The sequence below is a fragment of the Colias eurytheme genome, chromosome 5 (assembly GCF_061535395.1).
Source record: "Colias eurytheme isolate Ceu_HAF_F1 chromosome 5, ilColEury1 Martin Lab GWU primary, whole genome shotgun sequence".
Taxonomy (NCBI): Eukaryota; Metazoa; Arthropoda; class Insecta; order Lepidoptera; family Pieridae; genus Colias; species Colias eurytheme.
In genome coordinates this window covers 11422730-11448742 of record NC_142984.1, presented here as the reverse complement: position 1 = coordinate 11448742, position 26013 = coordinate 11422730, and the positions used below count along the sequence as shown (strand labels likewise).

Genomic DNA, 26013 nt, shown 5'->3' with positions numbered 1-26013 from the left:
TGGTGCTCGCATACTATTTGACAATATGCTAATAATGTTTGTACATTGCTCTAACATGTGTCGATAAATAACTGAGCTGAATAGAATGGGATTTTTGCGGCAATGCGGTCGAGGTTTGTGGCTTGGGGTTTGTAAATGTACGGTTATGGTTACTGATTTTGTACTAAATTTGTTTAAAATTTTGTAGAGTTCTTTTCTACATTTAGAAACTGAATTCGTTGTTACAGAAAGAGTGAACTTATTGCAAATATTATGTTATGTATTACTTATGTTATTACGTACATTTCCGCCTAAGATTGAGTTACTTTTTTTACTTGTTTATATAAAATACTAAAAAACATTTTTAAACAATATTTTCATAAGTAAACTTTCATAACAGAATTATTACAATAAGGTGATTTGGTGTTACTTAAAAGGAATATAATATGAAGCGTTAAAACATAACATGCTTAATATAATATTATTACGTACCTATAGGAACGATAATATCACTCTCCCTTCCCTCATCCCATTAAAAATGAAACTCAGAAGGGATAAAAATAACCAATTCTATTTCCGATACACTTGTGGGAAACAGATTTGTCGCTATAAATAGAGTTTACACAGGACACGTTGCTATTTTCCTCACAATCGCCATAATGGAAGTTGAAGCCTTTAAAAACCACTCTCTGAATGTCACTATTAAACTTTCCATAGTAAATTGTTTTAAAGGTTATTGGGGTCAAATGTGTGGTGGATACTCTCGTAAATTGTAGCAAACTTTTGTTGTATCGGAAGTTTGTTTAATATTGAGTATTGTGGTCAAAGCGGAGCTAAATATAGATAATACAAAGCTAATAATATTTTGAATCAAATAGGTGACATAGATTTGAACCCATTAAGTATATGTAAATAGGAATAGAAGTAGGAAAATGAGTTCAAAAATTATATTTTTAACGTCCTATTATTTATTACTAGCTGTGCCCGCGACTTCGTCCGCGTGGAATAGTGACTGCATAGTAGGTAGTTACTACTTAACTTTTATTGAATAAACACGTACTACCATAAATAATTAAACGAACTGTTAGTAAAATTTATTACTAAACTGAGCTAAAAAATAAAAATAAATTCCTTCCTTGTATGGATGTTTTTGACAATATATATAACCGTTTCTACGAAAAATCTATTTTTTCATTCGTTGATCTCAAAAATAAAAATTCCAATCACCAGAACGACAGGAAATTTTAATAATTTATTTTTAATTGTGTTTTGCACAATTTTGTTAAATTACGACTGGATGAAAATTTTGTTCGTGGTCGTCGTCGTCGTTGGTAAGGTGAACAAATCCTTATCAAAACATCATACGCCTAAGACAATAATTAGTATCGATAGCGGATTCTATTCCTTTGCGTTTTAACGTTTGTCTCAGCGCTCAGATCTTTCCTGTCTCACGCCGTAGTAACTAAACCGTTTAGACCGTGCAATAAAAATTAAATAAAAAAAAAACTCAACGCAACGAAGAAAAGTGCATAGAAAAAGGAAAAAATGTTGTGTGGTTTTATGAAACCACGGTAAAAGTGAAACTTAGGCACAAAATTATCGTATTTGTACGATAATGACTCCGGACACTGCTTTATACCTACTCGGCAGCCGACCGTCACGCGACATGCGCTACACAGACCAAAAAGTTTGAGACGATGTAATAAAAGTTTCACTAATTTTACAAACTTCCCGAAGATCTTTAAAAATAAATACCATTTTAAATATTTATAAAAATAAAAAAACAAAGTCATCGGGGCTGCCATACCATCATTATCATATCATATACAATTATATTTTTTTATAATGGTACTTAATTTTAAAGATAGTCGGGAAGTTTGTAAAATTATTATTTATTCCTTTTCCTTCGTTGCGTTGGGTTTTTCTTTTTAATTTTTAAATTTTTAACTTCGGTTTCTTATTTTCATGTGATATTTTCAAGTGAGCGAGACCTACCTCTACCTCCATATTACATTCCTACATCATATTGATATCTATAAGTTTGTTGCTCCTTGACATCTTTTTAGTTGGGCCGTAACCGTGCACAAATTGTAATGGATCACAGTGGCAAAAGAAGTGGTATCTTTAGGAAAAAAAATTGCCAAGAGCCAGGCCTATGTGGCTTTGAGTAGAGTTCAAAATTTCCAGGGTGTGGCTATCCTCTCACTCCCATATCCCCCTCTTCTTTCACAGACTTTCAACCCTTCTCTTTCCACACCTAGTAAATGGCAGAACCGATTTTGATGTAAACCATATTATCTAATTATACCTATATGTACACGTCATATCCTGTCGTTTGATGCTCCATTTGGTTTATTTATCTAACCACTGTCACCCCTAAATGTAATAAACGGATGAACCGATTACGATAAAACACGTTGCTCTTTTATATTTTGATATGCCGCTTGAGTATATTATTTGACCACATTCGATTATTGTTCATTCCCACTTTCACCGCTGTAATCTAATAAATGGATAAACCGAATTGGATAAAAATATAACTAATATTTTTTCCCACATTCCCACTTTTACCTCTATATACCTAGGTATAATAAATGGATGAACCGATTTTGATACACTTTATCTAAGAACCAGCGTCGGAAAATATGCTGCCTAACACGCATCTAATTCGTATTACCTGTTAGCGAGCTACGGTGGCACAAACAGACAAACATAGCGGTCAAACACTTATCACCCATCTTTTTGATGGTTAAAAATGGTTAAAAAGGGTTAAAATTAATATAATACGACATAATTTAATCCATCAGTCCTCGGAATCACAGACACAATAGAAAATCTATTGTGTCGCGCCCCGATCGGGCCTTACGGTGGTCAATGGGTTAAAGGACATTTTATGTATAAAATTTACCTAGAAGTAAGCATAATTCTAATTTGACCCCTTCCCCCCCTACTACCTCAGCTTACCCCCCCACCCTTGGGGACTTTCGATATCATCACCTGGACATTTATAAGGAATAATTACTGTAGCGTATAACAGATAACTTACGTTTTATCGTACACTGTATAGTGTACAATAGAATGCCTTTGCAAATGTTCGCCGTGAATACTTAAATGGTCATAACTTTTTTATTTACAAACCGATTAACATGAAATAAACACTTAATGTTAAATGAAGATTACCACAATATATTAGTGAAAACCGCATCTAAATCGGATAAGCCGTTTCTGAGATTAGCGTGCACAAACATACAGACAAACAGACAAAAAAATTATAACTACAGTTTTGGGTTTGAGATCGATTTAATAATAACCCCTGCTATTTTTTTACATATTTTCATTGTACAGACATCACTTTTCTAGAATTTTATTATAATATGTATTGAATATTGATTGACCACGCGCAAGGTTACTAATTTCCACTACATCCTCACGCAAATCGTCAATTTTTATGAACATTGAATCTGTAAATAAAAAAAAATCAAAAGATAAGTGTACCTAATTTTAATAAAAAGCTACTAACAAATAAAGTTTTATCAAGAACTAAAGTGACCTTCTTTGGGCGTATAATAATATAGTCTTGTAAAAGTTATACATGATAAAAATAAAATTTCATCATTTTCTTATTTTGTCATAACTTTAACTAATTAAAAACATGAGTCTAACTATATAATTATAATAAACAATAAATATAAAAGCTATAACTTACCTTTTGTGGGAACGCAAGAAGGCGAAAATTAAAAAAATGCCGAAGATTTTTAAAAATGTAACCAATGAACACAATCACTGTTATCTACTATTACCCAAAGAGAATACAAATCTATTACCTATATAACTGTAACTAATAATAATAAACATCTACCCTCACTTATAAAAATTTAGTATATTCACATGAAATATAAGCGCACCTGAAATTTACTCTGGGAAGATATGAATTATTTATTTAACTTTAAAAAAAAAACAAACTCACCAACATCATAATATTTAAATTATGAATTTCCAAGGAGCGTTAATATTATGTAAATTGATTTAATTTTAATGAAATCTCATAGATGGCGCTGTTTTAAATTTGTCTTTATACTACTAAGATTCATTATACTGTTTCTCTGCCAAAATTACATAAATGATGTAGTTTTTATAGTGTAAAGGTAGACAATAGCATGGCTTACTCAAAAACAATATTTAAACATGAGTCTTTATATTGTACGCTGTCGTAGTACAGAGAATACGTAAGAAGAATAAAGGTTCACAGCTCCTCCCCCGAAGGTGATAGCATGATAATATGTATATAACAGCCTGACCCGACCTGTTAGTAATATTCATGCAAAATTTGAAGTAAATCCGTGCAGTACTTTCTGAGATTAGCCTGGACAAACATACAGACAAACAGACAAACAGACAAACCGACAAACAGACAAACAGACAAAAATTCTAAAAACTAAGTTTTTGGCTTCTATATCGATTATAGATCATGGATTATGTATTCTTTTAAAAAAATATTCAATGTACAGTTTTGACTTTCCTACGATTTTATTATATGTATAGATAGACAAATAGGTAATTAGATTAGTCAATCATGCCAATCACCAAAGGAAGTAGAAGATGCAAGAAAATTAAAATTACAATGTATTTGTTTTTTTTTCCTATCTATAAAAGGTTACAATAAAGAGTCTGCATTTCCATTCATATTGAAACTAAGAGCAAAATTAGCGTGTTTTAATTAATGATTTTTTTTAGATATCAGCGTACTTATCTGTGACGGTGTACATCGAGGATATCAACGATAATGTGCCCACGTTCATAGACGCGCCCTACAGGGTCAGCGTGGATGAGCTTACTCCACCAGGTAACATTTGTCGTATAAAGATGACTTATAATATTTTAAGGTTGGAATCTTTTCCAAAGGCTTTTGACATTATTGAACATTTAATGTGTAACTAATTGAATATGATGGCTTAAATTAACAATTTTGCTCAGGAATTTTTTGAATAAAGATAAATTTATTATACTAGCTGCTGTGCCATTTGTGCGATTTCACGCGCGGAAAAACTAAAAAGCATTCATATTGTTACCTATGTTGTATTCTGATAATAAATATAAGCTGCATCACTGCCAAGTGCCATTACTCAACAAAGCCCGTAAAGTTGTTTTCGCGTAAAAGATCAACTAGCATACATCCATCCATCCTCACAAACTTTCACGTTTATAATATTAGTTAAATACAATTACCTAATGAATTAGTAGCATTGTTTATTCAATTAATAAAAAGTATTTAAACATGTAAAAGCATACATTATAATTAGGTTATTAATCTACCATAAAATGTTCCCAGGTCTAATCATATACCGGGGTATCCGTGCATTCGACCGGGACAAGCCGAACACGCCCAACTCCGATATCCAGTACACCATCGTGTCTGGTGATGAAGGGAATCGTTTCGCCCTGGAGACCTCCCACAAGCCTGGCCTGATGCTGAAGAAGCCCTTGGACTATGATAGTGGGGATAGGGAGTTCTTGCTCACTATTACAGCTTCTGTAAGGATAAATTAAGTTCTCGTTAGCATAGCTAATTGGTAAATCTTGGTTAAACATTATGTTGACAATATAGATAAGAAGGTACAGAATAAAGCACACTATAAATTAAAACATAACTAGAAAGAAGAAAATAGCATCAAATACCGAACCATTTTTATACTTTCTGAAAAGGTTCTGCAAAATACCAGTGTCTGACCGTAGAGACTCAGAAGGAACATTTTATAACCAAATACTCCCTTTTTATATAGTATTTTCTTGTATTCGGTTTTATGCGAGTTATGAATTTAGAAATTAAACATTTTAACGGAATTTAAACGCGGTTTATACTCGATTTCGTATAAATCACGTTTAAAATCCGTTAAAATATTTAATTTTTAAACCGATAGTATAACTAGTTCCTACTTTTTCATACCACGTATATTCCAGGACCGCGGGTCCCCCCCCCGCAGCTCCAACACCACACTGCACATCATCGTGTTGGACAATGATGACCTGCCTCCCAAGTTCACGCTTGATGTCTACAAAACTAAAATACCGGAGTTTTATCCACTTATGGTAATAATTACATTCTTGTTTATAATTATTTGATATTTAAAATATCTAGGCATATAGTGAAGTGACTTTATTTAATACTATGGCGTAGTTATAGTGATGATGTTATTCTATATTGTGACCTGACTGTTTGAATTTACATATAAATTGATCTAGTTTGATTTGACCCAATGATATGATGTCCAATGACATGCTCCTATTCATCACAACCATATAACATTGTATGTATGTTCCTTCAAATAATTCTCGTATTAATTTTCATACTCATCGGGAACGAAAAATTATGAAATAGGTTTTAAACTATTTTTATACATGTAATAAGTAACTAGCGGAGTACCGTTTTTAGGGTTAGCTAGTATTTTTACTCACAATGTAAAAAAATATAAAGCTGAAGAGTTCGTTTGATCACGTTAATCTCAAGAACTACTGATCCAATTTGAAAAATGTTCAGTGTCAGTTCATTTATGGTGGAAGAACGGGAAATGCCCAAAATTTTTACACCAAACACTCCCATACTACCATAAATGTAGTATGAGATATGACTATCCTAAACATATAAGTAATATGAAACATTTTAGTTCTTTTTTTTTAATTTGTGCTTAAATTACTTCACTAATTTTAATAAAAATGCGTTTAGAAATTGTAAATAGATCTCGATATGGAATACAATGGTATTCCAAAACGAGGACGTCACTTCGAACATTTGCTTTGCACACAAAATGTAAGAAAAATTCAATGGAGTGTTTAATGAAACTTTTTTTGGATATTTCCCGTTTTATTTTTTAAAAGTTATTATTGTAATTTTACTCATTAGGTAAAGGGCTTTCGATATCAGTTTAAAGTTTTTTGATATCTGCAATAATTACGGAATAATCGCCTGTGCACACTTAACGATTACACCCTGTATATTATAACACCATGTACGATGTCGGTAAAACCGGTGGTTACACTTAAAACTTTATAAATAGCCTAATATCCTTATTTCCCCAGAACAAGCGAATCCACCGCGAGCTATCGTTCTCGCAACCAATCCGAGCGTTTGACCAGGACAGTGGGCTGGCTGCTCCAGTTCGATATGAACTGGTATCTGGGAATGATAGGAGACTGTTCTCACTCAGCCCATTGAATGGGAGCCTGTTCCTGGATAGAGAGATCGATCTGGATAATGAGAGCGGTTTACCTGGTATGTTGGAGGGAATTAACATAAAAAATTAAATTTTTAACTTTGTTAATGGTTTTGCGTGTTGATTTTCTGTAGAAGTTACTGGCAATTTGAAGTTTTGATGGCCAATTTTGTGTAAAGCAAAAATATTTCAAAGCGTATATCATAAGCAGAACAATTCTAAAATATCTGTTAACTCTTTCAGTCTTGGTGGTTAGTGTCACTAACCACCTCTTTGCAAATTTTTTACTTAATACTCACGCTATCTAGCGACAAACGGTTGAATTACTATGCAAGGTGACTTTGACGTTGACAAGTTACGGCTAACTGCCCACATATTTGAATCAATGATAGTTCATTTTCGTTGAATTGAATACTGGGCTAACGTGCTTTTATTTGCGTGTGTGATAAAAAAATCTGTAAAACGGGTATGTAAGTATTTTTCTTTAATGTTTTTTACTCAGAGTATTGTCATATATGTATTTTATACGTGTTCACATAAAATTACTAATACTTTTGTGTTTTCGATGTGTATTCAAAACGAAAGTATGGTGGTTAGTAAACTAACCACCGTGACTGTTGCGTGTTTATGTTCATAACTTACATGAAACGTTTGTATGTAACTTTAAGAGTCTTTTTCGTATTTATTACAGTATGTCGCGCCGGCTGCAAGATAAAGAAATAGCAGAATACTTGTTGGAAGACCTTCCTTCAGGTAGCGAGAGTATTTGTAGCGATGAGGACGACGAGGCAGGTACAGAAGATCAGCCAAATCCGTTGGTATTAGGCGATTTGATGGGAGAAGTTCAAGTTTCCGATGATGATAATTTTGATCCCGATGATGACCTCCCTTTGTCTATCTTAGTATGCCGGAATCTAGATTCTACAGAGTCCAACACTGTAAATTCAAACAAAGCTCCAAAATGGAAGAAGAGTTTTAAGATGGACATACCAGGTGAGTTTTCTGAAAGTGTGGGACTCACCGATCAAATTCTATGCATGGAGAGTGTTACACCGGTTTTGCTATTTGGTTAACGCTGATAATCGTTTGCAAAGAAGCGAACACGATTACCGGATAAGTGACACAAACGTATGTTTGTTGAAATGGAAAGACAAGAGATCAGTATTTATTTTGTCAAACTATCATGACCCTAAGAATGTCGGTAAAGTTAACCGCAGGGAGCGCGATGGTACCAGTGTTGAAGTGTCCTGTCCAGAAGCCGTAAAAGACTATAACGCAAATATGAATTTTGTCGACAAATTTGATCAACTCAAAGGCAGTTATGCTATTGACAGAAAATCCCATAAGTGGTGGCACAGGATTTTTTTTATTTCCTTGATCGTTGCGTCGTCAACGCCTTTTTGATTTATAAAGAACTTCAGTCCGCACGCCCGGACCTTGACAAATTGACTCTGAAAGAATTCAGGCGAAGCGTATACCAGGGTCTACTGGCGCCAGCATATGTCAAACAAAAGTCTGAATCAGTAAACAGTAACCGTAGTTCCACGGCCTCTTCTCCAGGACCTGCATTTATAAAACGTCATAAGCCTACAGTCCCTCAGGAAATTCGCCTAGAATGCAGTCGCCATCAACCAGAGAGAAGTACTTCGAGAAGATGCTGCAAATGCAGCACTAAAATATCTCCAGTGCGTACTACATGGCAGTGCAGTGTGCCACTTTGCTTACGTAAAGGAAAAACATGTTTTTCTGATTTTCATAAAAAGTGATTTTTACATGGATTTTATGAAAATCTTTATAATAACTGATAATATTAATAATTAATAAATATAATTCATCATAGTTTTGTTTGTATCAATAGTCATGGTGGTTAGTGTCGCTAACCACCTCATTCCTTGAAAGCCTTCATAACTAGATTTTTTTTTCTTACTTTCTGTGAAATTTTAGTTGTAAATGATCCTTAAACTAACATGAAAGTTTGTAAAATATTCTCTATTTAAAAGTGTGACTGAAAGAGTTAAAAGAAAATGCGTTATTATTTTGATATGAATAAAAGTGTATTTATGGTATTAATATAAAATAACACAGTATTGCGAATATTTAAATACACATTTGAAATGTAAGAAATTTACTTTTTAATAACTCGAACTTAAAAAACCAAAATTACATTTAAAGAATGTCTAGGAGACGAATTATTATTAATAAAAATATAATATCCAGGGAATACATTTATACTCCAAATACAAGCTGCTCAAGTAGACAATCCGCTGAAGACCGCACAGGCGCGAGTCGAGCTCGAGATATTGGACTTGAACGATAACCTGCCCGAGTTCGAGGTGGACTTCTATAATATCAGCATTGTTGAGAACTTGCCCAATGGTAGGAGTTTAATATTTTGTGAAACAGACGTTTAAAACAATAATACATAAATTGGATATAATTTTTACAATTTTTATAAAAATTGTTGACTTATGTTACGTTTTGTATAGATTTTAATCGTGAATAAGACCATATCATTAATTTAATAGTAGTAAATTTTAACAAAATTATTAATTTTGGTATAGAATACGTTTCCCCAATACATATTTAGTTTATTATAACGTAGCGATACCAATGATATTATTTTTCAAGTCTTGAATACATTTGATACAAGATGAATACTATTTTCTTAGGTTTCAGTGTTCTTCAAGTGATGGCGACTGATAAGGACCAAGGTGATAATGGGGAATTTACATATCAACTGCACGACCCTAACGGAGCCTTTTCTATAGACCCTAGAACTGGTTGGCTCACTGTCAAAAATCAAGTTTGTATTATTAAATTTTAGTATGAAAATATAAAGTTTCTTCAATTTATTAAAAAATTACGTATAAAATGTTCTTTCTTTCCTCAGACTGTCTTAGATCGCGAACAACATTCGTCATTACGAATGAAAGTCTTCGCTAAAGAGAAGAATCCCAGCATTGTGGGCACATTCCTAGACAAACAGAGGCTAGCTAAATGGCGACGAAACCCCGCTCCAAAACTACCTCCATCAAAAGAAAAAACAACATACGTGTTTCCAGATAGAATAGGCACAAAAGCCGAAAACATTGAATACAATGATGATACGCATCAATTAATGTCATTCGTTACTGTTGAAGTAACATTACTAGATGCAAATGACAATAACCCCATTTTCATACCGAGTAATTTATATGAATTCTCTGTTAAATCCAATGCGAAGATAGGAACTGAAATCGGAACTGTAAAAGCGGTGGATCACGATTTAGGAAGGAATGGAATAGTGTTATATGATTTGCAAAGGACGAGTAATCTTACAATAACATCGCCGTTTCAAGTTGATGCCAAAACTGGAGTTATTACTTTGGCAGAGTCGCCTATTTTAGAAGGAAGACATGCTTTATTCATTGAAGCGTCTGATCAACCGGCAAATCCCAGTGAACGAAGATATTCGTTAGCTGTGGTAACTATTGACGTCATAAATATAAACAAAGGTAAGATTTTATAAATAAAAAGTATGTTTTAAGAACAATTGTAAGAAATAATTAACATCGTTAACTAATCTATGCTGAAGAGTTTGTTTGTTTGTTTGAAAGTGCTAATCTCAGGAACTACTGGTCCGAATTTAAAAATTAGTTCGGTGTTAGATAGCCCATTTATCGAGGCTATATATCATCACCCTAAGACCAACAGGAGCCGAGCAATGCGGGTGAAACCGCGAGGCACAGCTAGTTGAAATATAATAATACATGTTGTAATAATTTTTTTAACGTTTTAATTTATTATTTAGGTTCTAAAACCGATAAACCAGATTTTATTGGATCTCCGTACGAATTTTGGGTTGGATCAAACGTGGGCATTGGGACAAGCGTCGGACAAATAAGAGTCAACGAAGCCATGCAGAAGGGAGAACTGTCCTATGATTTGTTACACGGATATGAAGAAGGAGGTATTTGTGAATTGTTTTATATTACCTACAGAATAAAAGCGTGTGTACCGAGAACACGTGTGTCAGATGTGAAACTTCTTTGGCAACATTCAAAGATACCAAAATCGTCGCCTCATTCGATGACGTGACGGTATTGACATGACGCAACCATGTAATTTTACTCTCAACGCGTCTAAAGAAGTTTCACTTCATTAAAAAAAAGACGAGTGTCACTCGGGGACTGCCGCGGTAAAGCTATTGCATGCTATGCCTTCAAGCCACACCTCCGCGCCCGTCGGAGTGGGGAGCGTGAGGTTTTTCGTTACACAATTTCTGGATTCGGTCCCCGCGCTCAAGGCCCGCGATAGAAGCTATGCAATAGCTTAAAAGAAAATATTTTATTGAATTCTGATTATTTATAATGTTATTCTTTTCTAGTACCATTCGCGGTTGAAGAGCGTTCCGGTGTCATAACAGTCGTAGATGAGTTATCTAAGTTCGATCGTCCTGTCTATGACTTTGAAGCTGTGGCAATACAAGAAAAATACAATTTTACAATCACAACAAATGCAACGGTTCATGTTGTAGATGTTAACGATGAGAGAGGTGTCTTTTTGAAGTAATTACTTTCTGTATTCGTAATTATTGAAAATTTAAAAATTATAAATAACACCCTTTCATTATTTCAGAGGAACGCATTCGCCGCTCGTGTTTCACGTTAGAGAGAATGTCGCTGGAGCTACCATTGGACAAATATTTCCAAGCAATATAAGCTCTATTTCCGTTAATTATACCGGAAAAGTTAGATTCATTATTGCCAACCAACAGGATGTTTCTGATGATGTTGCCATTGGTAAGATATAAAATAAATCTTCATGAATGCATAATGATGTTAAATAAAATATATTTTACTGTCTTGAATTTTGCAGTGAGAAATCCCACTGCTTATTAGCAGTGAGATTTTTTTATTAATACATTATTATGTTAATTAACATTAACTTGACATTATTATGTTATTATAAAATTCTAAACATATTATTTCTTATTTTTTAGGGCAAGATGGTACAATTTATGCACAAAAGCCCTTAGATAGAGAAAAGAGAGATACGTATAGAATGACCGTAATAGCAGAGTTTGTCAAAGGAGTTATTTCTGGCGCCAATTTGTATCAAGTTACGATACATGTTGACGATGAAAATGATAACCCTCCAGTGTTTGAGCTACCTTTATATGAAGGGACAATAACTGAAAATGCATCGAAAGGAACTGAAGTTAAAATGAATAATAAAATTAAAGCAAAAGATGCGGATACGGGGACTAATGCTATATTTACATACACTCTTTTTGGTGATGGCCATGAATTATTTAATGTCAACGAAGAAACGGGAGTTGTTACCTTTATTGGAAACAAACTTGATAGGGAAGAAAAAAACGCCTATCTATTGAAAATTGTCGCTAGAGATCGAGGAAGTTTAAATTCAGAAGCAAAATTAACCATATTTGTGGCAGACGTTAATGACAATGCACCTAAATTTGACCAAGTTATAATTCCTCTCGGTGAAAATATAGAATTATTAGAAAATTCTGAAGTAAGTTCTGTGAATGTATACAAAGAAAAGGGAAATGCTACCGGCGTAATATTCAATGTTGAAGCTAAACCTAAGAATAAATTCGCTGTAACCGTGGATTCTCCACTATTTCTAATACCTGAAAATATTGCGGTTGGAACAACTATACTAAAATTACACGCTATAGATATGGATAGTGGGACAAATGGTCAAATTCGTTATGAATTTATTTCTGAGGTATTTTTGCCGCCTTATTCACTCCCTGCTACTGCTTTACAAATGAAGAGATATTTTGTAATTAATGAGAGATATGGTAATATTGTTGCCGCTAGAGGATTACCACCAGAATCCGAATTTCGACTAAATATATCAGCATTGGATGGCGGCCAACTAAGTGATCACATAACCATAAGACTGTTTATTAAAGACGTTAATGATCATTTCCCAATGTTTAAAAAGGCTTGGTATAGCTTTAATGTAGAAGAAGCACAATACAGTAGACGAGTTCTAGGAAAAGTAGATGCAACTGACGCTGACTTTGGCCAAAATGCTAATATAACATACTTTATTGATCCCCCAAATGATGATTTACCATTTGAAATATCACCATTGAGTGGGGTATTTAGTGTTAATGGTGAACTTGATAGAGAGAAAGAAGATAAGTACGTACTTACAGTCGTAGCCATGGATAATGGTCAAGAAAAGAAATTATCATCGTCCGTAAGTGTTGAAGTGCAAGTATTAGATGTTAACGATAACGCGCCGAAATTCTTTGATTATAATGAACTATTAGAATGGAAACATGCTGAAGCAGATGAAAAAATAAACCACAATTATGAGTCTGTAAAAATGATTCCCGTTTATAGAGCAACACTTGAAGAAAATGCTCCCATTGGTACTGTTGTAGCTAGAGTTTACGCAAACGATTCCGATTTTATCGGAAACGGCAACGGTTTAATTCTATACAGCATACCGCAAAAGAAAAATCAGCTCAATATATTTTCTATCGATTCGAAAGAAGGTGTTATAACCACGACAGGGAGGTTAGATTATGAGACTCAATCAGTACACAATATAACTGTAATCGCATCGGATCTTGGATCTCCGAGCTTAAGTTCCACCGCCTTTGTTATATTAACTGTAACAGATGTCCCAGATGAAGTTGAGGTATCGGACAAACCGGTATTTATATCAAGATATTATGAATTAGAAATTGAAGAAAATGTCCAAACACCAGTCGAACTTGTCACCCTCAATTTAACAGAATATTATGAAAATTTCAAAATGAGGTATTACATTTACAACGAAAACGAGACGGATATAAAGAGAACTTTTGTGATAGATCCTCGTAATGGAACGTTATATTTAATAAAAAGTCCAGATAGAGAAACCCGTGACATTTACGAGGTTATTGTTAGGGCTGAGAGGCAAAAGATAAGTCGAGAGTTACCGCACATGATATATCCTGTAGCCGATGATGTATTAGAGGGAATGACGAAGTTTGATGTAAAAGTTGTAGTAAGAATAAAGGATGTTAATGACAACGCTCCGAGGTTTATCTATGGAGGTCGACCGATGGTTACAGCCATTCCAACAACCGCACCGTTTGGATATGAAGTTATACAATTACAGGTAGGAATAAAATATAATTATGAAAAGATTATTAAGGCATTTAGCAAATCAATTTTAGTAATTGTTATTGCAATTGTTGTATTTGTATTTCCTCCCAGAGGAAATAAACATGGCAATAATTTCATGCCATTTCACTTTTTCAAAATAGAAGAAAAATCTGGCATAGACAAGGCGTCTTACAGTTTAAAATCAGTGTTTAGATTATCACTTATAGGTCATAATAAACAATTTACTTTGTTGACTTGTGAAATACTGTGAAAAAAAATGGCAAACAAATATTCAAATCATATACCAATAATCTCGTTTCAGGCGATAGACGCAGATGCTGGTATCAATGCCGACATCCGTTACCAAGTGATCAACTCAGAAGGGCGGTTTAGCGTGGACGGTGTGAGCGGGCGGGTGCGGGTGGCGGGGTCGTTTGTGCGGGACGCGGGGAAAGTGCTCGGGTTTGATGTTAAGGCCACGGACAGACGGGGGGCGGATGATGGGAGATCCGCGATAGCTAATGTTTTTGTGAGTACTTATGTGTTTAGTGCATAACATTACTTTATTTATAAAATATGGGGGTCTTCAAGCGTAGTGTGAACAGGTACCTTCTAGCGAAGCACGTACCATCTTAGACCACATCTCAGCTTAACATCAATAAAAAAAAAACTTAAAAAAATCATACAAAATGAAAACATACAATCATGCTAAAGAAATGGTCCCCATCAACACATCATGTTGCAGAGAATGTTTCTGCAACGTTGTAAACTGACACTATCTCAATCAGCTGTGCAATCAGCAGTCTAAAATTTTATGACCAATAATGAAAATTATCTTTGCTGATATTTAAAAACTTATCCTCTTTTTTACAAGCTTTTTCAATTAATTTTTTTTATAAATACAGGTATACGTGCTAGACGAAAACAAACAACTAGTAATAGTAGTAGCTGCAAAGCCCATGGAAGTCGAAAAAGAACTGTACAATATAACGAGGTATCTCTCCAATATTACCGGCTTTGATATTCGCGTGCGGAGACTGGAAACAAGTGTCAAGACTGCTATGGATGGTTATGCGTGAGTTCATTCATTTATCCTTATATTTATCTTATTTTCTGATTTTTCTACATCTTTAGAATTTAGTCATTGGCAGCTTTAAAAATAATTAACGAAATTTATAGGTCAAGGATGAATTGATGAGAATATAATATATTTGGAGTAACCAATAATATTCAAGTTACTTTTAAGCACAATTTGCTTACTTTAAATTAATCATATCACTTCATAAATCTTGCTTAGAAAATCCAGATCTTTTGTAAAATTTATTGTTGGAAAATAAATGTATAATCGTTTCAATTAATATCTAATTTTGTACCTATTTATAATTAATTCGCAAATTATTTCCATTTCAGAACCGACATGTACATTTACGCTGTTGACCCGGTATCTAATGCTATAATTGATATGGATGTGTTGCAAAAGTAAGTGCTGTTCGTCGTTATAATTTTCTTTTCTCATTTTATCAATCTTCTCCGTATACATACAAAAAATCTATTCTATAATTACTTATTAAAAATCAGCAATGGCATCGTCACATAGCTGTAGCAAGGAAGTTGTATTATTTTCAGGTTCAAAAATTCGTTCAAAAAAAAATCCTTTGAAATGACTAGAATTCAAATTATTATTATCTTCTAGATCTCTAATGAAGAGAGAAGTAGCACTACGTCACAATTTGGCCGGTTTCAAAGTACTGGAAGTTGGTGACACCACAATGGTACAAGCTAGAAGTGCTCAAATGTTCAGTACTGTGGAAATTAGTGTAGTTGCTCTTGGATGTCTAGTGTTTATCGGTGCCTTCACTACTGCTATATGTATCCTCTGCGTCAGGAAGACAAAAAGGTAAAAAGTTGTCTAATATATTTGTACCAATTTTTAACAAAAATCTGCTTACAAAGGCCAGAGGAATGATTCATGAAAGTAAGCAAGGTTTTTTATTCCACATTTCAGACACCACCATCATCATCACCACAAAAGAAAGCATACGACACATTATTTTATAAATTAACTTTTAGAATAAATTCTAGATAATACGACTTAGTACCTTAAACTTTAATTTATTGCCTGACTTTTACTTTAATAAAAAGTACAAAGATTTTAAGTGTTTCATTACTGTTATATTTTGATAACATTGTTATTTTATCACATATTTTAAATTCTTACACATATTCGCTTTCATTGTTAATAGCTCATGCATCACTTGTAATTATACTATCAAAACTATCAAGTATTTCTTTATATAATAGTATGCTGTATATTCTCTCGCTATTCTAAATTAACCTATTATTTCTTGGACTTACTTCTCTTCTATCTTGTCCTAACAGAAACCGTCATCAACCATATTCCCAACATCGTCATAACGCTTTCTCTACTGAGCATCTCAGTAAGTTCGGAGGTCTCTTCCCATCTGGAAACAATCAGTGCCAAGAACTAAACCAATCTTATAGCGAAGCTGATTCTTACATCGATGTAATTAACCAAAATCCCACAAAGAAGATTTGTCCCCACGGTAACACTATCGAGGAGTTTGGGAAAGCGCACCAAAAATGTATTAAAGGTCAATTCGATAATATAAACGGATCGGAAATATTCAATCACAAACACGAGAGGATGTGTATTAAGTTTAATCAGAGACCGTCGAAGAGGTGAGACATACATACATGTATATTTAAGCCATATTAACATAAGTATATTTATTTAAATCTTGTTCCTTTCCTTATTAACATGTTTAACACAACTAATGTTTCTTCAACATGATTTCTACATATACTCAGCAACCGACACTAACCATAACAAAACAATCATATAAATCGGTGATGGTCATTCTAACAGAGAGGACACATAACCTTTGACTTCAAATTATATTTGAAACTAGTGTATCGATTAAATACCATCACGTTTAACACAAACATGAACATAGGAAAGGACAGGACACGTCGATAACGTCAGTGAATTCCAGTGGACAGGACTCCGGTATTGCTGAGGGGAAGTGTCCGTGCGGTCAGTCCTCTGTGCACACTTCGGAGGAGAGCAGCGGGTGAGGGGAACATATTTTTTTAAATATTTTTTATTGTCAAGTTCATAAAAAGTGAAGTGAAATTTCTTTGGCAAGATTCAAAGATAACAAAAAATCGTCGCATTTCTCCAAGACGTGACGGTATTGCCGTGACGCGACCTTGAAATTTTGCTCTCCACCCGCCTAAAGAAGTATTACTTCAAAAATAAAAAGTACGCTTCTTTTATACATTTTTCTAATAACTAAATGAGCATTGACGTTGATGATTTATTGCTCATCGCAAATGTATTATAAGTATTTCTTTCAATGGTAGAAATGAAACTATTTCGCATAATGTTCAATGTAATTAGTTACCTTTAATTAATAAACAACAATTTTCATCAAGTAGCGTTGCAAGTCACGAGCAGCTTAACAGTAGATTAAATGATTACAGATGCAGTTACGAAGATTCCCTGAAGTCCAATCACAACCACGACCGCAAGGCCTATCGAGATTCAGAGCCGCGGTTCAACCGACGGGCGTCGTTCGGCCACCAGCCATTAGACATCCGCCGGTACAACCATCGAAGACAATCCTTCTCAGAAAACCTTCGTCACTTCCCATCCTTCGAGAGAATCGGCTCGGGATCACGAATAACGCGACAAGCTTCAACACCTAACGTGAACGTCACGCCATCGTACTTCCTAAACAAGAAGAATTACAGAAGAAAAGAAGTCATGAACGAGCCCATGATAGACTACGATCATAGCGAGAACGAAGATCAGTTCGATACTAGGATGAGAAAACTGAGCACTAACCGAAGGGTGGGCAGTTTCGTGGAGCTGAGCGGTCAGCCCGCCATGTTTGTGGCCACACCTGCTGCGGAGATCATGCGGAGGCAAGGCAGTGAGAGACTCGTGTTCGCGAGACCGTTATGAGTTATTAAGCTATTGCATAGCTTCTATCGCGGGCCTTGAGCGCGGGTACCCAATCCAGAAATTCCGTAACGAAAAAACCTCACGCTCCCCACGAGGACGGGCTCGGAGGTGTGGCTTGAACGCATGCAATAGCTTTACCGCGGCAGTCCCCGAGTGACACACGTCTTTTTTTGTTACTAGTACTGTTGCCATGGCAACGATGAAGCTTTAAGAGTAGTAGTTGTAAACTTTTGTACATTAGTAGTTGTAAGTGTAAAATAATTGTAGTGTAACGTAATAGTTAGTGCCATTGCGGATATTTGACTTACCACCTTTGTAGGATAGCGATTTGTAATTATTTATCTGAACTTTTGTAAATAGTGCTGTAACTAATTAAATTTGTATTTTTTCAGTTTTGTTTTATTTCACATTAGCAATCTAAACTAATATTATAAAGCTGAAGAGTTTGTTTGTTTAAACACGATAATTTCAGGAACTACTGGTCCGATTTGAAAAATTCTTTGGGTGCTAGATAGCCCATTTATAGAGGAAGGCTAGGTAAAACCGCAGGGTACAGCTAGTTTATTGATAACTCTTGAACACACAACACAACACTCTTCTCTCAAAAATTTCCTTGAAAAGTTCATACTATTAATACTGCGAAATATTTGATTGTAACATCGATTGTACAAACAGAAAATCAAATCAAGTGAAGTCCCGAATGTGCAAACAGAATTGAAATAACAAATCCATTAAAAACAAGGAATTTGACAAACAAATTATAAGTTGGTCGGTTCATTGACTCCACAATATTGGATCCGTTTTGTTTACGGTCTATTTTTCAGTACATTATTCTGTTACATTCGTACTATAGTAGGTATATAATACATTCTGTAGTAGCTGTAAGTATAAAAATATTGGAAAATCCAAAAGTGCACGCCTCATAATTTTTTTTTAATAAATATTTATTAATTATTATTTTTGTTTATTTAATAACAATTAAACCACATCGAATCAGACCCTGAAAAATGAAAGGGTTCTATTCCTGAGCATACTCAAGCGTAAGAGAAAAAAAAAGACTCGATTAGTAAAGTATTTCGGTCGCTATCGTGTTAACAAGAAAAAGGATCCGCACATACAGACACACGGACGTCCAAGACAGAACTTTTTTAAACTGTTTTTTAACTAGTTTAAATAACAAAAATGTCATCAAAAATGTCATGAACGTTAAAAATAGTGTTTTTTCTTAATATGTGTGTGTATGTATTATCTTACAAGTGCAATGTATGATACATAAAGACATTTTAAGTTTGAAAAATCTGATGTTTTGCGCGAAGTGACAGTAGTACCCACCTCAACGCTTCGCTTATGAGGCGTGCAAAAGTTGCGTTAGTAAGTTAACTATAGTAAAACTCAAATCTTATCTTAATCCATACTAATATTATAAATGCGAAAGTAACTCTGTCTGTCTGTCTGTTACTCAATCACGCCTAAACTACAGAACCAATTTGCATGAAATTTGGTATGGAGATATTTTGATACCCGAGAAAGGACATAGGATAGGTTTTATCCCGGAAATCCCACGGGAACGGGAACTATGCGGGTTTTTCTTTGACAGCGCGGGCGATGCCGCGGCTGGAAAGCTAGTAATATAAATAAATCTCGTGTCACAATGTTTGCCCTCAATGGACTCCTAAACCACTTAACCAATTATAATAAAATTCGCACACCATGTGCAGTTCGATCCAACTTGAGAGATAGGATAGTTTAAACATGTAGGTACCACGGGCGAAGCCGGGGCGGACCACTAGTAGTTTATAATTCAAGATCGGCTGAATGGATTTTAACAATTTTTCATTCGGTGAATTTTTCTATATTGGATAATAATAATAACTGAAATTTAATTTTATAGTAATTTTTAAACTATGACAAGTACACAAAATAAATGAATGACTACTTTAAAACTGCGCAATGGAATTTGATGCGGTTTTTTTATTAGATAGAAACAGTACTAAGTACTAAGTACTAGTACTAAGTAGGCGAAGCCGCAAGCGGAAAGCTAGTAAGCAATAAGTTAAGTACTATTATATTGTCCTCTATCATCATGCATCTTTGGTGTAGTGTTAGTATTTCAACAAAAATCAAAAGCTCGCTGAATTTTATCAAAATCGGTTTATCTATTATGGCATATCAACTGAATACGTAAACATATCTGCGTTTACATGTTACATATTACATTACATAGGTAGGTACATTCATTGAATTCGTTGAATATTTTATTGAACAAAATATGTTCATTCGCATAAGTTTATCGCTAAGAAAGCTAAGGTTGTTTTTAGTCACGTATTCATGTGTTATTGAAGAGGAAACGGCGGATAAATCCCCATTCTGTACACTTCATTGAATTGGTTATTTGTTTCTGTTAATAATATGACTTGTAAGAAACTAGCTGATGCCCGTTCCTTCTAGTAAAATGAACATTTTTTTGAGTTGTGTAGAATTGAGTTTTCAGGCAACTCTCCGATATTATTGTTAGGTAGGTACTGTTTTTTTATGCTATCGAAGTTTATCTATTTCATTAATTTATAATTAATTCCTTCGCATCATCACTTAGTTACGTGATTTTGTATTTGTATGTTGAATTATAGTCAATACTAATATGTAATATACTTTTGATTGATTAGGTATTTATACTTATTAATTAAATTTTGTATTTGACTTTAAATTAGGTAATATTTTAACAAAAATTACTGACCCACATAATATTTATTTATTTTTCGAGAAACATCGAATAATAAATAAATATCATAAATATCTTAATATCTTCTTGTAAACGAAGTTATCAAGCCTAGACTTCACGAATCAAAGCCGCAAAAAGTGTTTTTTCTAAGGGACATAAAATAGCCGTAAACCTAAAAAAGCTCACATAAATTAACGGCTAGGCGGGCATTACCGTCCATTAATTTTTACCGTCTGTTTATGGCTACTTAATGACAATAGCACTTTACTCGATATGGTGTTAATATTTAAGATATTTTGTCCAGTCATTTTTTTTTAATGATGCGAGGCTGACCAGCCACCTGCTTCTTTCATAAAATCATATTTAAATTTACTTTGGCTACAGCATTTGCATTATCATAATCATTTATTCATTATTTATTATATTTCTCACGTCAATTTAAATATTTAATTAAATTAGTTATGTAAGTACTTAATTAAGTAATATTTTGATTTTTCTAATTACTAATCCAAGTTGATGTTGATTTCAAAATACCCAATCTTGAGACGTTTGAGCTAAAATATTTACTTACGTTGTTTATAATACATGGCGTATATATAGAATTGACTTTTTCAGTTATCCACGATTTCAATTGAATTTTCAATGACCAATTTGTATCCGATAACATTGAATACGCTATAAAACTTCAAAGTTACAGAACTGAACAAAAGTGCATACTCGCAATCACAAGTTTGCTATTTCAATGGTCTTCAAAAATATACGTAGTTGTTCCTATAAAATTATACATCTAATGTGTGGAATTAAAATGCTTTTTAATAAAAATAATTTTTATTATAATATATTAACTAACTACTTATTTTTATGCAAGTGTACATAAACGTTCACTATAAATAATGAAAAATAGTAACAAAAAATCGTACCCCATTAAAAAACACCAAAGCTTTGCACTTTCGAACTTTTTAAGACATACAGGTTTCCTGATTGAAAAAGTAAGTCCATAACTTAAACAAATGGTATCGTCTAAGGGTTTATACTGTTGTTATATCATTTTAAATTAAAACCAGTTTTATCTCGCTGCATAAAAACTTTTAGGCCTTTGTTTGATATCGCGTTTCGCAAACAATGATTATTTCTCTCTTTGTTCGTAGTTTCTTATGAAAGAAGAAAATGATATGGTTTTTGCGGTTTACTATTTAGAATACAATAATAGAGACTACACACAGCCCGCAGCTTTAGTCGCTAACACTGCGACGAAAGCTCTAATTTTATAATATTATTTTATATTACATAATTATTAGTTATTATGGTACAATTTCAAGCATTTTTAGCAAAAAATAATTAGAAGCCACTACTGTTTTCTATTTAATTTATCGATTTTTACATCTGACTGTATTATTCTGACCATTGAAACGTTCTCATTACATGATTTTCTTTCAGCGTCGGTTTTATCCCTGTTAAATGGAATTAATATCTCCAAAGTATCTCCCAATATTTGCCAGTCAGCCTCTTCAAAGTCCACAGTAACTGGTAATAATTCAACGCTTTCAAACAAAACTGTTTGTCCTTCACTCACTTTGACATAAATAACTTTTCTATTCATTGTAACTTCTATATTACCATTTGTAAGATTTTTTGGTAGATCGTATATAAGTTTATATTTACTGGAATCAATAATTTCTTTCGCGGCGTAATGACACTGTATTATGGACAGTTCATTCAAGAACGAGCTGACCTGGTCAAATGTTTGGCTTCGTGATATGTTAGAAGGTGAAAATATCACTGAACTTTTTTCTAATTCAAGCAGCCGAATCTGTTGCTGTTGTATCTTAAGTTCTTGCTCTTGGGTTGTTTTTTCGTGAATTGCTATTTGTTGTTTTAGTTGTTGTTGACACAAAGATAGTTGCGAGAGAGCACTCTGTTCTTGTGTGAGTAATTTCTGTTGCAGCTGCACTATCTGTTGTCCTTGTTCTTTTATTGTCTTTTCTTGATGTTGTTGGATTAGAATGTGTTGCTGACACAAAGTTTGTTGTGTTTGTTCGGTCTTTTCTTGAGCAAGCAACTTTGCTTGTAAATTAGCTATCTGTTGGCCTTGCTCTTTATTTATCTTTTCTTGTTGTTGTTGCAAATTAAGGTGTTGTTCTTTTTGTTGCTGACATAAAGTTAATTGTGTTTGTGCGGTTTTTTCTTGAGCAATCAATTGTGCTTGTAAATTAGCTATCTTTTGGCCTTGCTCTTTATTTATCTTTTCTTGTTGTTGTTCTTTTTGTTGCTGACACAAAGTTAATTGTGTTTGTGCGGTTTTTTCTTGAGAAATCAATTGTGCTTGTAAATTAGCTATCTTTTGCCCTTGCTCGTTTATTGTCTTTTCTTGTTGTTGTTGCAAATTAAGGTGTTGTTCTTTTTGTTGCTGACACAAAGTTAATTGTGTTTGTGCGGTTTTTTCTTGATCAATCAATTGTGCTTGTAAATTCGCTATCTGTTGTCCTTGCTCTTTTATCGTCTTTTCTTGTTGTTGTTGGAAGTGAAGGTGTTGTTCTTTTTGTTGATGACATAAAGTTAATTGTGTTTGTGCGGTTTTTTCTTGATCAATCAATTGTGCTTGTAAATTCGTTATCTGTTGTCCTTGCTCTTTTATCGTCTTTTCTTGTTGTTGTTGGAAGTGAAGGTGTTGTTCTTTTTGTTGCTGACACGAAGCTTGTTGTGTTTGAGCGGTGTTTTCTTGAGCAAACAACTTCGCTTGTAAATCCGATATTTGTTGTTCTTTCTCCTTGATTTTCATCTCTTGCTGCTTCATCAAAGCTGCTTGATGATTTAATTGTTTTTGGTACTGAGCTACTCGTGTTTGTGTAATCTGTTCCTGTGCAAGGAGTTTATTATTGGCTTGCTCTGCTTGCTTTCGACATTGTGCATCTTGTATTTGGTGTCTTTTAATCCTGAGCAATAAGTCCTGAACCCTTTTTTCGCCCTCATTTTGTCGTGACTGCACAATATTATTTTGCTCATTTAATTGCTCGTTTTTATTCAAACAATTATTTAAAGAGACTCGTAAGTTATCGATGAGTGTTTGTTTTTCGGACACTTGATTCTCATATTGAGCACAAAAATGCAAACAATTTGCAACATCGACGTACAATAAAACCGCACTCAGTAAAATGATTACACGATACATCTTGACAAGAACGACGCAAAATAATTAATGATAAATGCCAATTGTAAGTAAATTATTTATAGGTAGTTGATAAGTTTCGACTTCCTATCATCATATGTATAATGCAATTTATAAAGCACAGTATATAAATCATTCTAGGAATATTAAACATTTTTTATTTTTAACATTTCTGTTTTCTTTATATTTTATAAAAAAAAATCCGGAGATTTGGTATAAAAGACGTATAATATGAACAGACTACACGACAGCTTTAATTTTCCAAATTTGCTTACATAAAATAGATACCTAATAATTATACATAATATTGTATTTAAGATAACAGAGAATTATAAAAATAATAACTGTTGGTCATCGTCGTCATCATCAAGATCGTCAGCCTATATTATAATATGTTTTACTCCTGTGACGGTTCAGGCTATGATCCTGCACGCGCGGCTGCAGGTCTCGAATCCCCGTCTTATATCTTACTTACTAGCTGTGCTCCGCGGTTTCACCCGCATTGCTTCGCTCCTGTTGGTCTTAGTGTGATGATATATTATAGCTTATAGCCTTCCTCGATAAATGGGCTATCTATCACCGAAAGAATTTTTCAAATCGGACCAGTACCTAGTTCCTGAGATTAGCCCGTTCAAACAAACAAACAAACTCTTCAGCTTTATATTAATGATTCTCCACTATGCTAAGATAATGGGCTATGACAAACCATTAGACTTTAAAATGGGAAACCCGGAAGAGAGTAAAAGTAGTGATATTAGTAATTATTTATGTACTAGCTCTTAGAATATAATATGTATATAAATCTCGTGTCACAATGTTTGTCCTCAATGGACTCCTAAACCACTTAGGGCCGATTTTTCAATCCTTGGATAAAACTTATTCGTCGAATAATGTATAAAACTACCATTTGAAAAACGTATTGTAATTGCCCGTATTTGACAGTTTACGTGACATTTTAATATTATCGGGTAATACTTTATTGGTCGGATAAGTTTTATCCAAGCATTGAAAAATCGGCCCTTAACCGAATACCGATTATAATAAAATTCGCACACCATGTGCTTGTGCAGTTCGATCCAACTTGAGAGATAGGATAGTTTAAACATGTAGGTACCACGGCCGAAGCCGGGGCGGACCACTAGTTATAGTATAGATTAGAAAATAAAAATATTTTTGCGAATATGGTAGACAATCAGCAATATACCTAATTAAATTCTTTTTAATCGTTTAAACTTTAAATAATTAAAAAAAGTTTGAGAATCTCTGCACTATTTAGGAATACCAAAGACATAAGTACATAATATTATTGACCTACAATTTATCAGTATCAAGTATTACATATTATATCAACTGGGTAAAAACCCGTTACTTGAACCTGAGATTTTGCAAATAATATTATTAATATGAAATCATTTTTATTATCACAATATTCATTATTTGTACTGATTGCATCTGCGTATTTTTTAGCGTTGCATTTTATTGGAGCACCTATTTCCTGTCATAGAAATAATTATTTTTTATCTTATTACATACATAATACGTAGGTATATACAGATATTATAAGAAAGTTCTGGTAGATACACCATTAGATCGACTGAACTTAATTGAACATTTTTTGGTTAGTTAGATTCGTCTCTACTATGATTAGAATATCTACTGATAGAACAAAAAAAATGTCGAAAAAAAAGGTCCAGTACTTTTCGAGCCTATTGAATACAAACAAACAAAAAAATATTTTCAACATGTAAGTATAGGTTCCTAAGTAACAGCACTGATAAACATTATTTAAAATTAAACCCAATTAACGATAAGGAATTCCCAACCAACCGACCGACGCG

At 33.7% G+C, this 26013-nt stretch overlaps 2 protein-coding genes across 2 annotated transcripts in view; both read left to right on the top strand.

The window, feature by feature from the left end:
- Positions 1-18404, top strand: part of LOC149908689 (cadherin-89D-like) — a 43201-nt gene extending 24797 nt beyond the window's left edge. The window contains exons 5-22 of the mRNA XM_090102149.1: positions 4714-4822; positions 5309-5511; positions 5938-6066; positions 7054-7246; positions 9405-9563; positions 9857-9990; positions 10078-10681; positions 10978-11136; positions 11554-11734; positions 11805-11968; positions 12169-14315; positions 14625-14831; positions 15208-15377; positions 15713-15781; positions 15996-16199; positions 16682-17002; positions 17278-17394; positions 17807-18404. Coding sequence (XP_089958275.1) covers positions 4714-4822; positions 5309-5511; positions 5938-6066; positions 7054-7246; positions 9405-9563; positions 9857-9990; positions 10078-10681; positions 10978-11136; positions 11554-11734; positions 11805-11968; positions 12169-14315; positions 14625-14831; positions 15208-15377; positions 15713-15781; positions 15996-16199; positions 16682-17002; positions 17278-17394; positions 17807-18290 — 5754 coding nt within the window. The 3' untranslated portion in view covers positions 18291-18404. The remainder of the gene's footprint in view (positions 1-4713; positions 4823-5308; positions 5512-5937; positions 6067-7053; positions 7247-9404; positions 9564-9856; positions 9991-10077; positions 10682-10977; positions 11137-11553; positions 11735-11804; positions 11969-12168; positions 14316-14624; positions 14832-15207; positions 15378-15712; positions 15782-15995; positions 16200-16681; positions 17003-17277; positions 17395-17806) is intronic.
- Positions 7594-8260, top strand: LOC149908690 (uncharacterized). The gene is made up of 2 exons (XM_090102174.1): positions 7594-7653; positions 7879-8260. The coding sequence occupies exon 2, from the start codon at positions 7880-7882 to the stop codon at positions 8258-8260; it is 381 nt and encodes a 126-aa protein (XP_089958300.1). The 5' UTR covers positions 7594-7653; position 7879.
- Positions 18405-26013: the final 7609 nt, after the last annotated feature.